Here is a 13,166-nt window from a genome sequence, read left to right on the forward strand (position 1 = left end):
GTCTCGTCGAACACCTTTTTCTGTCCTTCTAGACTTCCCATCATCTGCTACATTTCTGCTTTGTTAGTCTTAAACTTCTGGATGTTTTTCTTCAGTTTAGCTTTACCTTTCAGCAGTTTGTCGTAGACCTGATCCAATTTGATTTTTGTTTCCTCTAGTTTCTTTTTCTCATCGTTTTGTTTAATAGTTTGTTCCTGAAGTTCCTGCTTTTCCTCCTCAAGAGTAGCCTCCTGCTTGTTCACGAGCTGGTATCTGGCTTTCAGCTCGCATATCTCTTCGTTTAGACGTCCAGTACTAAATTCTATATACATTTTCTCCTTACCCAGCATTTGAATGGTGTCTTCTATCTCCCGTTCAGCTTCAGCCTTTTTCTGTTCGAACGCAGTTCTCTGCATATTTAGGTTTTCTTTACTAGCTTCAAGCAGAAGTTTCTCATCATCCAGAGCTTTTCTCATATTTATTAAATCCTGCTCAGAGCTGTTCTTTGTCTCGTCGAACACCTTTTTCTGTCCTTCTAGACTTCCCATCATCTGCTGCATTTCTGCTTTGTTAGTCTTAAACTTTTGGATGTTTTTCTTCAGTTTAGCTTTACCTTTCAGCAGTTTGTCGTAGACCTGATCCAATTTGATTTTTGTTTCCTCTAGTTTCTTTTTCTCATCGTTTTGTTTAATAGTTTGTTCCTGAAGTTCCTGCTTTTTCTCCTCAAGAGTAGCCTCCTGCTTGTTCACGAGCTGGTATCTGGCTTTCAGCTCGCATATCTCTTCGTTTAGACGTCCAGTACTAAATTCTATATACATTTTCTCCTTACCCAGCATTTGAATGGTGTCTTCTATCTCCCGTTCAGCTTCAGCCTTTTTCTGTTCGAACTCAGATTTTTCTTTGTGTAGATGTCCAATTCTAATTTCTAGATCCATTTTCTCATCATTCAGCATTTGAATGGTGTCTCTTATCTCCTGCTGTGATTCAGTCATTGTTTTCTCAAACTCTGTTTTCTCACAGTCAAGCTGACGTTTCTCATCATCCAAAGCTTCTCTCATAGTTACAAACTCCAGCTCGGAGCTTTTCTTCGTCTGTTCAAACAACGTTTTATCTGCTTCGAGTTGAATTTTCATGTTTTCAATCTCTCTATCAGCGTCTGCTTTGGCTCTCTCGATATCCTTTATGTGTGTCTTCAGTTTCTCATTTTCCTCCTGTAGGTTTTCATAAACCGCTTTCATTTGGAGCTTTGCCTGCTCGAGATGATGCCATTCCTCTTGTAAGCTTACTTTTTCTTCCTGCAGGTCGTTGCTCTGAACTGCTAAATTGTATTTCAAATGTTCAATCATTTCTCTTTCATGTTGTTGAAAAGTCTGAATTTCATTGATCTCGTACTCTGATAGAGATCTTTCCTCTTCAAAGTATTTTCTCTGCTCCAGTAGACAATATTTCATACCCTCTATTTCCTCAATTGATCTAACTTTGCTGATTTCAAAATCTTCTCGATCTTTTTGAAGTTTAAACATTTGTTCTTCAAGCCCTTGAATCAGAGCTGCGAGTTTAAACTTTAATCCTTGAATAATAGAATTGTCCTTCATCCTGGCTTCTTGGATTTGCTGTTTAACTGCATCACTGACAGAGGGAAACATGAATTCAGTGTCAAGGCTCTGAGTACTGGGCTCAGATATGACTTGGTGAAACGGGATTTCCTCAAATCCTTCACGCTCCCTACAGATGTTCTCGTTTAAGGCTTGAATTCTAGTGTATTGGTTCATTCTGGATTCCTGGATTGGCTGTTTAACTGAATGGCTGACAGTGGATAAACTGAATTCAGTCACAAGTCTCAGGTTACTGGGCTCCTCAGACATAAAGAACTTTTGAGTTTCTTTAGAAAAAAGCTGAATTTCTGCTTTTAAAAAAACTCACCTGAGGTTAAACTGCTAGTTATCAGAAGTGAAACAATCCAGAAAAACACGAAACTCCTTTGAAAAGTTTGTTTCCCCAGCCGGTATCCGAGGTGCAACGCCGACCAACCACAAGGCTGAAATGAGCCAAAAGGTATAGCAGTGACGTATTAAAGCAGACCCGACGCTTAGGCTTGGTCACGTGATTGACGTGCAGACGCTGGCCGAGCGTTCGTTTATGCACGCACACACACACACACACACACACACACACACACACACACACACACACACACACACACACACACACACACACATATATATATATATATATATATATATATATATATATATATATATATATATATATATATATATATATATATTAGCTAGATCCCCCACCCGCGCTGTTTTTTTATTTTATTATCAATATATGCGTACTACAATTCTCGTGGAGACAACAACACATAATGGAAACATGCGAGGCATCCTTAGTTGGTACTAAGGATAAAAGAAAAACAAATAAGAAACTTAAAAAGAGGCACTTATATCACAAAGTAAAAACAGTGTTTCAATATTAAACAATTTTCTTCAGCATGACAAATGGCTTTTGCAGTTACATTGGAATTTTTTGTACGAATCAAAGTGAATAAGAACATACGGAATTCATTTTTGAAACAGTTCATGTTTGGCAGTTGCTTTTTTACCATTTGCTTTTGTGGATGTGGTATTTACCCATAATAATAATAATATTAACAATGAATTATTCCCATTTAGTTTAGAATTGTATTTAAGAATATCTTCATTTGTAAAACGATCAAGTTCTCTTATTTCATTTCTTAAACAACAATGGACTTCTTCCTAAAACTTCTTACTGACAGGACAGCTGAAAAATAAGTGTTCTATTTCTTCAGGGCTTCCCTTACAGAATTCACAAGGGTCAACTTCAAAACCAAATCTCTTCCTCAGTGTCTCTGCTGATGGATAGTAGTTGTTAAGAATTTTAAATTGCGTTTCTTTTACTTTTGGCATCATAGGCCATTTTAGAAATTTTAATTGTTTTCCTTCAATTATTGGATTTCCTAATATTTTTAGTTTAATCTTTATATCATAATCATGATAGATATTTTTTTAAAGTCTCCATTTAAAATTTATTTTCATATTTTCTTTCTGTGATGTTCAATTCTCCTATTAATAAATTAGGAAGTTTTGTTTGAACATTAGAGAAGAGGATTGTGTTTTTTATCATTTGTATCAAAGTCACTGAATAGTCTTACATACTTTCTCATATTCCTGGAGAGAACATTGAATGTTATTAAATTTGTATTTAAAATTCTGTAGCTGTAATATTTCACCATCTTTATCCATAATATCGTGTACAAAGATAATTCCTTGATCAAACCACTGCTGGTTAAACAAAGACTTTCTGTTTGAAACAATTACTCGATTATTCCACAAGGTGGCACAATGAGGAGTAAAATTATGGGTACATTCATCTTCCTCACCGGCGCTGTTCGTGAGAAGGGGAACTGGTATTTTGGTAATTTAAGAGAACATTTTAGCATCTTTTTATAAATTAAGCTGGAATTAAAACCACAACTCTTGTTTCTGTCCTATGCATTTTAATATCGAAGCAGGTAGAGGAGGAGGAGATGGAGCCATATAAGCCTACAAACTCAGGTAATGGTCTCCCTCTGCTGGCAGAAAATTGGAACTACACATTCGATCTGTTTAAAGTTGCTATCCAGAGTTTTCCCTTTTCAGGAATAATGAATGATTTTACAGAAATCCATAAAACAAATTTGGTATTGTGTATTGCGATATAATGTAGGAAAGATGTCTTTTCCCCTGCTAAGCCCGCCCCTGTCCCATAGAGCTCCATGCCATATGAAGTGAGCGTCGGTCAGCAAGTCTTAGACTTTATGACAAAAATGCATTTTAGTTTTAGTCAGCTTTAGTTGACTAAAATTCAAAAAGGTTTTAGTCAACAAAGATATTTGATTTTAGTTTTAGAGTAATAGTCTCTAACAAATTATTTTGTAGGCCAGACGTGTACTCTGAGCTACTGGAGTGACTTTCATTCCAACATAATTTATTTTAGGCTACGGGACACAATCTTAGCTGCCCCAGGTGTTGTCCAGTAAAACAATAATCCCCAGACTGGCATCTTTTTCAACTTTATTTATAATAAATATAATGTACATAAATTACTGAAGAAGTTCTCTGCATCATTTTCATTTTCACAAAATAAATTTATGATTTTCTTTCCTTAACAGAATGGACTCTTAGGGAGCATACAGAGTTCTCTATGCAATGTTTAAATAAAAATAACACATATTGTTTGTTTAGTTTATAATTTGAGTTATTATACCTCTACCTTACTTTTGTTATGCATATTTTGGCAAAGTCCACCCACTTAAATGCAATAATGTTTTTCCATAACACTGCAGTGTTGTGAGTTTTCATGAGCCTACAGAATTAATTATAAAAATAACCCAATTCTGCTCTTGAGCATCAACAGAGATGCTCATAAACATTTAGTTGGGCTTAAACTGTGATGCTGTTGGGTTAAAAAGCGGGAATGTGACCCGTCATTAGGAACCAGGGAGCAGAGACAATAATCCTGACACACTGACTTTAACCCTCCCACTGTCCTAATGGGTGACCCCGCGAGGAAAGTTGACCATTGAGCAGGATTGATGGTTTATCCCTTGAGGTCCACGTGGCAGGGGTTAGGTGGTGCTCACTCCTCACCCCTGCCACATGGACCTCAAGGGATAAACCATCAATCCTGCTCAATGGTCAACTTTCCACGTGGGGTCACCCATAAAGAGAGTGGGAGGGTTAAAACATTTGTCTTTAACATGTTCAGATAAAACCTGTTACTTATTTGCCCCAAATCAGGCCATTTTCAGGATGCATATGGATAAGAAATATGATAATAAAATTCTATTTAAAGGTTGCAAAGTTGTCGTGTTAGTTCTAATCATTTACTTTTACAATACTCAACAATTATTTATTTATAAAGAAAGAAAGAAAGAAAACAATCTTTTATATAGCAACTCTCAAGACAAATTAATGAGATGCTTCACAAACAGAAATTTAACAAATAAAAAAGATAAAAAAAATATTGACTCAGTAATTCAGTTGTTCACCTTCTTTTGACTCAAACTGACAGACTGTTAGCTGCACTTCTTTCTGTGGGGTATTCCAAGGTTTTCCAGGTAAATAAATTCACCCAATTTTCCAGGTCGTCACTGAATGAGTTTATTGGAAGACCAGTTTACAAACTCCTACATACCTTTTACAGTTCAGCATGTCACACAGTCAAAATTAGTGGTAAAGATACCAATTAAAATAACTGAACACTCCTAAATAACACTTTAATTCATAAACCAAGAAAAAAGCAACAAAAAGTCTTTCTTTTCTTTAGAGCAATGAGGGTTATGTAATAAACAGTACTACTACTACCACCGCTACTCCTGCTGCTACTACAACAGTAACAATAATAATAATCCATCCATCCATTTTCTGACCCCGCTTGTCCATGTGGGGTCGCGGGTGGGTGGTGGTGGTGGTTGGGGGGGGGGGGGGGCTATCTCCAGCGGTCAATGGGCAATCAGGCGGGATACACCCTGGACAGAGAGCTAGTCCATTGCAGGGCAACACAGAGACACACAGGACAGACAATCATGTACACACACATACACCTAAGGACAATTTAGACAGACCAATCAACCTAACAGTCATGTTTTCAGACTGTGGGAGGAAGCCAGAGTACCTGGAGAGAATCCACGCATGCACAGGGAGAACATGCTAACTCCATGCAGAAAGATCCCAGGCCGGTAAGCGAACCCAGGACCTTCTTGCTGCAAGGCAACAGCTCTAACCACTGCGCTACCCTTAATAACAACAACAACAATAATAATAATAATGATAATGTTTATGATAATTATAATAATAATAATTATTATTATTATTATTATTATTAACATAGCCATGGTGATGAGGAAAAGTGAGACCAATGAGTACCAATCTGCTTATATTTCTGACATTTCACTGAATAAAGTTTTTAATTTCACATTTAATAAATCTACTAAATCAGTGCACTGAAATGTTAATACCACATGCTGTTAGAACAATAAAGAAGTTTCACATTCATACATGTACAATTTTAGTCAACATTTCGAATAGCACCAAACGTGACTGCAGTAGACACTAAACACAAAGTAAAACTGGAACTGCATGTATATATTTAGAATAACATGGATTCTACAGGACATTATGCAGCTGAACAGATGTTATGGTGAATCAGATTATAAACATCTTCGGTTGTTTTATTGAGGTACAAACTGCTTGTTTTCTTAAACTTTAGTGTCCAGATTATAAATACATCTTAGGTTTTGTCTTTTTCAACTTTGAGTTAGGAGACACAGTAAATCACATTCATGTAACAGTTATATTTTGTGTCTATAGGGCAGATGTAAACGCATGATTGGTCACACAAAGTACCAAGTAGAAAATTACAAAGTCCCAAACCTCCGACAAATGTCAGCCTAGTGAAGAGAAGCCTGTATGCAGATAAATACTGAATCTGCAGACAACACGCCAACATGAGGTAAGACTGAAGGTGGTGATTTACGACATTACCATATCATGGTCCATACTATCGCAGTTTGCTGGAGGAGCAGAATCAAGATCTGAGTTGTGTAGCAGCAATGAGTGTGATAGACATCCTCAAGGAACGCAAAGCTTATCTCTCAGACTTGACCTTATAGCGGAGGACCAGATAGGTGGCCAGTCGTAGGATGATGAAGAAAACACCCAGAACAATGAAATCGACGTGAAGCTTTGCATCTTCTACATCTAAGAGCTGAAGAACCTCTTCAGGCTTCTGGAACTTACACACCTTCCCTGGACACTCCAGCTCTGAGCGGTTCATCCCGTAGATCGACAGGATCACACCTTCAAAGCTGTACCTGGAAAACAGAAGTCCATCTTCACTCTTAGTCACCGTTCAAATGTTTCCAATTATTTTGACACAGATTTGAGGGTTAATGTTAAACGGTCAGTTTAAAACACTCAGCAGCTTTATTTGTATAGCACATTTCACATACGGGAGAAATTCAGTGTGCTCTCCAGAAGCATGATCAACAGGAACATGAAACATTAAAATCAACGTGACAACATAAAACAGCAGATTTTAAAATCAAGTTTAAATTTAGAATCAACTAAGTACAGAAATAAATTGATATGAGTGTCGGCCCAGGGAGACGAGGGTTCAAATCCTGGTTGGGGTCATACTTTGAAAAAATGGGACCCAATGCCTCTCTGCTTTATATTCAGCATTAAGGGGTTGGATTGGGGGGATAAACCACCACGTGGTTCCCAAGCACTCTCTTAGATCTGGGTATCATCTGCATAACAATGATAGGCAATGCTGTTATAGTGCACAACCTGACCCGAGGACAGCATGTAGAGATTAGCTGTTTTTACAAAACAATGGCGTCAATTTTTCACAACGCTGTGGCAGCACTGGGACCCTTAGGTCATTTATAAGTGGTCAGACCGTGGCGGCAATGTGGTGCAATCGTGTCCTTTTTATAAAAGATTAGGCGATGGCGGCATAAAGGGGGTATGAGGGCGGTCTCTGCGCTGCCGCAGACTTCCGTTGGTCTTGGACATAACTTGCTTTTTATTGCGATTGAACCGCGATTGTTACATTTTTTTAACAAGCCGCTCCTAAAGATGTCTGTCCCCATCAGTCCCTGTGCAGTCTCTGATGATCTGAGCTTCAGCTCTAACAGAGACACTCATGGAGCGCTGCAGCGCTCCTGTTTGCCGTCTAAGCTGATTTTGTTCAAAAGCAAAACCTACGGCCCGTGTTTACTTTCATATTCAATATATTTCTCGGCATTAACTTCCCATGTCATCATGATACCTCTCTCTGTTGCGCCACGGCACAATAGCCGTTTATTAGACAGACCATTACCGCAATATTACTACCAAGCGAGGCGGAACGACTGCTGCAAAATTCATACGTCGTCATGCTGGCATGGCGCGTTTATAAGACACACCGTTTCTGTAATATTACACCAGCACGGTGTGTCTACTCTTGTTAGAAGAGCTATTGAAGAGCAGTGGTCCAAGAATTGAGCCTTGGGGGGCCCCTCATGTTATGCTTGATAGTCCCACCCAGTTTATGAGCCTATCAAGAAGGGAGTTGTGGTCCCCAGTGTCAACAGCTGCTCTGAGATTGAACATCACCAACACAAATGTTTTGCCTGCATCTGCATTGGGTAATGGCGTCAAGGACTTCTCAAGTTTTACAGTTCAAATGATGTAGAAGTGAATAAACATGATTAGTCAGACTTGTTGACATATTTATATGTTCTATAGAAACTGAAGCAGTATGATCACTCAGATGCCATTTTGAGAACAACTGAAGTGTGATGGGTAGCAGGTGAAATCGACATCAAATAGTACACAGAAATGGTCAGAGACCCACATCCTTGACAGCATCTGAGACACCTTTTGCTTGTCTAGTCTGTGACCATGAATGTGTGCGTTGTTCTGTGGATTCGTCTTCAAAATGATTTAACGATACTGAAGTCACCAGTTATGAGAAGATGTTCAAAGTCTGTTGTGATAATAGAGGGAAGGTCAGAGAAGTTTTCTAAGAAATTAGTGCATAACCCCAGAGGCCTATAAACCATTAACACTAAGATCTTAGTGTTAATCGGAGGTCGTAGACTTTATAGGAAGCCTAAGTAAGGCCCATCTACTTCTGGATCACAGGTCCCCGGAAGAATAAAAAAGTAAATGCAAGTCAGTGGGGCTAAAAGAGCAATTCCCTCTAATTCTGTTATGTACCATGGATTTCATATATGATGCCCATGAATTTTAAAGACTCATTTTGATACCAAATGGTAAATGGCCTGTATTTGATATAGCGCCTTCTAAAGTCCTGGAATCCCCCAAGGCACTTTACAACACAATCAGTCATTCACCCATTCACACACACACACATTCACACACTGGTGGGGATGAGCTACAATGTAGCCACAGCTGCCCTGGGGCGCACTGACAGAGGCGAGGCTGCCGAGCACTGGCGTCACCGGTCCCTCCGACCACCACCAGCAGACAATGTGGGTTAAGTGCTTTGCCCAAGGACACAACGACAGCGACAGACTGAGCGGGTCTCGAACCTGCGACCTTCCGATTGCGAGGCGAGCACTTAACTCCTGTGCCACCGTCGTTGAATGGGGGGAAACTTTATTTTAGGTTTTGTGTGAAAATTTGTCCAGGACTACGTCACAAAAGTGACGCAATCAAACCAGACATGGAGACTAAACAGGGAAAATGGCTGTAAGTTCAGCGAACTTCAAATCCTTCCCTCAGGAGGAAAGAACCGCCATAAATCTGGCCATTTGGTAAGTAGCAGCTATGCTAGCGGAGAGGAGATTCTGTGGAGATGTGCTGATGTCTGATTTGAAGTAATGCTAATTTCGATTTTTTAAAAGCTGATAAATCTCACAGTACGCGACTGGCGTGGTCGAAAAACCCATCATTACTTTTCATTTAAATTGAAGTAAAACATATGTGCGATCCAGGGCGTAAGGCAAAGCAGATTAGAAAATAACGCCGGGGACACACCGGCTACGGAAGCGCTGCGAAACGGGGACCGCCTTCATTCGGCGCACTTGTTATCCTATTCTATAGACCACATGGGCCGCCGAAGCGCCGCGCGCCGGTGCTCCAGCCTGCGCTGTGCAACGATTGTTTCGGCGTCTGCTCTATTTTTTTCGCGAGCCGCGGGTGAACCGTGCCAATTCTGGCAGGAAGTCAAACCTAGACATAAGAGGCAGGCTGGTAAATTTAACAAAATAAAGCATTTCAAAATGCAATTCCGCGATAGTCAAATGTGTTCGTAAACAGACACTGCATAAAAACCACACGAACACACACACACACACAAGTTCACTCTGTGTGTGTGTGTGTGTGTGTGACCACGTGAAGGGATGTGGTTTTGGTGTCTTTCAACCGGAGCAAACAGAACAGAGAGGCAGACGTAGGCCAGCTATTAAAACTGGTTCACACACACACACACACGCAGACAAACACACACAAACAGCAAGGGGGAGGGGGTGTAGAGGAAAAGAGCAGAATAAAGGCAGAGAGGAAATGGAGGACACCAAGTGGTTAAAAGAAAAACTACGAGGCGCGCCTCAACTGGAGCGGAGAAACAAGCGTCTGGTCTGAACTGAGGAGCAGCGGCCGAATTTCCTGAGCGCTTCGCCTCCCGGCGCTTCGGCGGCCGGTGTGTCCCCGGGGTAGCTCTTTTAGCCCCGTTGACTTGCATTCATTTTTTTGATCTTCCTGGGGCCCATGAGCCGACTGGAAAGGGAGGAGACTTAAGCCTTGTTTATGCTTCTCCGTCAGCTCCGCAAGGGACAGACACGCACGAATTGACGGAAGCGTTTTGCTTTCATACTTCTCCGTCTCCTGGAGAGTGTTGCAAAGCAATTGCCCGGCAGGACAACAGAGGGCGTAGCGCTGTTCTGTGGTATCCTGTCATGTATCGGTCCAAGATAGTGTGTTTCTATTGTGTTTTTTGTATATATGAGAGACTTTTAACATGGACATATTTGTCTCTCACCCTCCTCCACCTCTTCATGCACTCGCCACCTCTAAACCCATGTTTTCTGTCATTTCCGTCCACAAATAAAACGCTTGCTGCGCATCTTTTCACTCCTCCAGTCACGGGAGAATTAAACATTCATATTTTTAGAGTTTTTTTGCGAGGTATTCTTCAAGCTTCTCCGTGTCTGCCTCTAGTTATCCTCGGCTCTCTTTGCAGTGGCGGCTCTGTAAACAACAGAGGCATCCTGACCAATCACAAGCTTGCGTAATCCGTCTCGGTTGACGGATGTTTAAAAAAGTGGGCTCGACTCCGTACGTACTTGTGTGCCTGCCGGAGCCCTACGCAAGGACGGATAATGGCGTTGCGTGTCTCCGCACTGACGCAGACGGAGAAGAATAAATCAGGCTTTAGGCTTCCTATTCTTTTTAAATCATCCGAATCCTTCACATACCTTTCAACTCAAAACAAAGATGCTCAAAAAAGTCTAAATCACTACACACAAAAAGACTTTATAAAACAGTCATTTACCCATACACACACGCATTCACCACCAGTCTATGTGGGTTAAGTGCCTTGCCCAAAGACACAATGACATTGACCGACTGAGCAAAGCTTGAACCTCCAATGAGGTTGGGTGGACACTTATCCCCTCTGACACTTGTTGCCCTTCTCTCTGTAATTATGGTGCTATAGAATTGGACTGTGTAAGGTTTTGGCCCAGAGAGAGCCTCTGCCTCAGGATGTTACCAGATGTTTGTCAACAGAAGAAAAAGCAAGAGTCCAGGATGTTGCAGAGCTCCAACTTTTTATCCTTTTTTTTAACGCAAACAATCCATGACATTGGGGCATGGATTCCCCTTAACAAGCAATCAACCAACCAACAACAGTGCCGAATCCACCATTTTAAAGCTAACTTAGAACCAACCATTATGACATGGGCAGGGGAAACAATTAGCTTGAAATCCTACAATCAATAAAGCACATCTCAACAAAATATTTCAAACAATCTATTTACATATTTACCTCCTACCTTAACTCAAAAGAACAAAAACAACAACAACTACACTTAAACAAACACAAGATAACCTCCTCTCCCCCCTCTCTCTTCAGTCAGTTAGTTTCTCCCTCAGTGGAGCTGATTAAGCACACCAGGAACTGATCATGGCTGCCTGTGGGCGCGCATCCATGGCAACACTTAAATGACCTCAGAAGGAAAGGAGTGATGATCACCAATAAATCAACTTAACTTAAAGTAATTTATAGATTACCAAGCTTATTTGACCTAAAACACACACAGAAATACAGGATTAAACAGAAACAAGAGACATAACTATTAGTGAGGAGATAAATCCCTCACACTTGCCTCCCTTTCAAATGACTCACTGTGCCCCCAGCGAGACAACAAGTCAGCCACCCCATTCTCCTTCCCTGGAATGTGATAAATCCTGAACCGGTATGGTTGAAGAGACAAGAACCATCTGGTGATACGACTGTTTGTGTCCTTCATCACCTCCAACCATTTGAGTGCCCGATGGTCAGTCTCCAGGGTGAACTCATGTCCCAGTAGGTAATATCTGAAAGAATCAATTGTCCACTTAATGGCCAGGCACTCCAGTTCTACTGCCGAGTATCGGGTCTCACGTGGGAACAACTTCCTGCTGACAAATGCCACCAGTTTCCACTCCTTCTCCCTGCAAGAGGACTCCACCAATCCCTCTAGTGGAGGCATCAGTCTGAACAACAAAAGGCAAGTTAAAGTTGGGGCTCTGAAGTACAACATCCTGACAAAGCACATTTTTCAGATCTTGAAACGCCAACTCTTGTTCTTCTCCCCACACTGTCTTTGTTTTAGACGTACTTGTGAGATCGGTGAGAGGGGCAGCTCTGGCAGAAAAATTCCTTATAAACTGCCGATACCAACCTACCAGGCCCAGAAAGAACTTCACCTGCTTCCTGGTGGTTGGTCTTGCTGCTGCTTTAATTGCATCAACTTTGTCTTTCACGGGCTTAATAACCCCTTGTCCCAGGGTGTGGCCCAAATACTGAAGCTCCTTCTTGGCCAAGCAACATTTCCTGGGATGGATGGTCAGGCCCGCCTCCTTTATCCTCTGCAGGACCTCCTTCAGTTGGATGAGATGTTCTTTCCATGTGTTGCTGTAGATAACCACATCATCAAGGTAAGCTGCAGCAAATGAATCCATACCAGACAGCACCTTGCTCATCAGCCTCTGAAAGGTGGCTGGCGCACCATGGAGTCCGAAAGGCATCTTTGTGAACTGCCACAGTCCTTGAGGGGTCCTAAAAGCAGTGAGAGGCTTAGCAGCATCAGTCAAAGGCACCTGCCAATACCTTTTACAGAGATCCAGAGTACTTATGTATTTGGCTTGGCCCACACACGCTATAAGATCTTCAAGTCTTGGCAATGGGTAAGCATCAAAATCTGACTGCGCATTCACCCTTCTGAAGTCAATACAAAAAGGAATACTCCCATCTTTTTTGATTACCAGAACCACTGGGTTGCTCCATTCGCTATTAGATGGTTCAATCACCCTGAGCTTCAACATGACCTCAGTTTCATCTCTGAGCACAGGAAGCATCTTCTCTGGGACGCGGTACATCTGTTGTCTGATGGGAGTGCTGCT

At 41.2% G+C, this 13,166-nt stretch overlaps 1 protein-coding gene across 1 annotated transcript; it reads right to left on the minus strand.

The window, feature by feature from the left end:
• Positions 1 to 47: 47 nt before the first annotated feature.
• LOC129152253 (golgin subfamily A member 6-like protein 22) lies at positions 48 to 7,929 on the minus strand. The gene is made up of 6 exons (XM_070543228.1): positions 7,887 to 7,929; positions 7,758 to 7,827; positions 6,652 to 6,859; positions 2,322 to 2,381; positions 1,903 to 1,916; positions 48 to 1,785 (listed from the first exon to the last, which is right to left on the minus strand). Exons 1-6 carry the CDS (start codon positions 7,927 to 7,929, stop codon positions 48 to 50), a joined length of 2,133 nt encoding a protein of 710 aa, XP_070399329.1.
• Positions 7,930 to 13,166: the final 5,237 nt, after the last annotated feature.

Source organism: Nothobranchius furzeri, chromosome 13, assembly GCF_043380555.1.
Source record: "Nothobranchius furzeri strain GRZ-AD chromosome 13, NfurGRZ-RIMD1, whole genome shotgun sequence".
Lineage (NCBI taxonomy): Eukaryota > Metazoa > Chordata > Actinopteri > Cyprinodontiformes > Nothobranchiidae > Nothobranchius > Nothobranchius furzeri.

Coding starts and splice junctions, on each gene's coding strand:
- LOC129152253 (XM_070543228.1), bottom strand. CDS start 7,929: ATGACGACGTATGAATTTTGCAGCAGTCGTTCCGCCTCGCTTG. Junction 6,860..7,757: donor TATGAAAGTAAACACGGGCC/GTAGGTTTTGCT, acceptor TCTGTTTTCCAG/GTACAGCTTTGAAGGTGTGA. Junction 2,382..6,651: donor ATCTGGTCCTCCGCTATAAG/GTCAAGTCTGAG, acceptor TTTTATCCTTAG/TACCAACTAAGGATGCCTCG.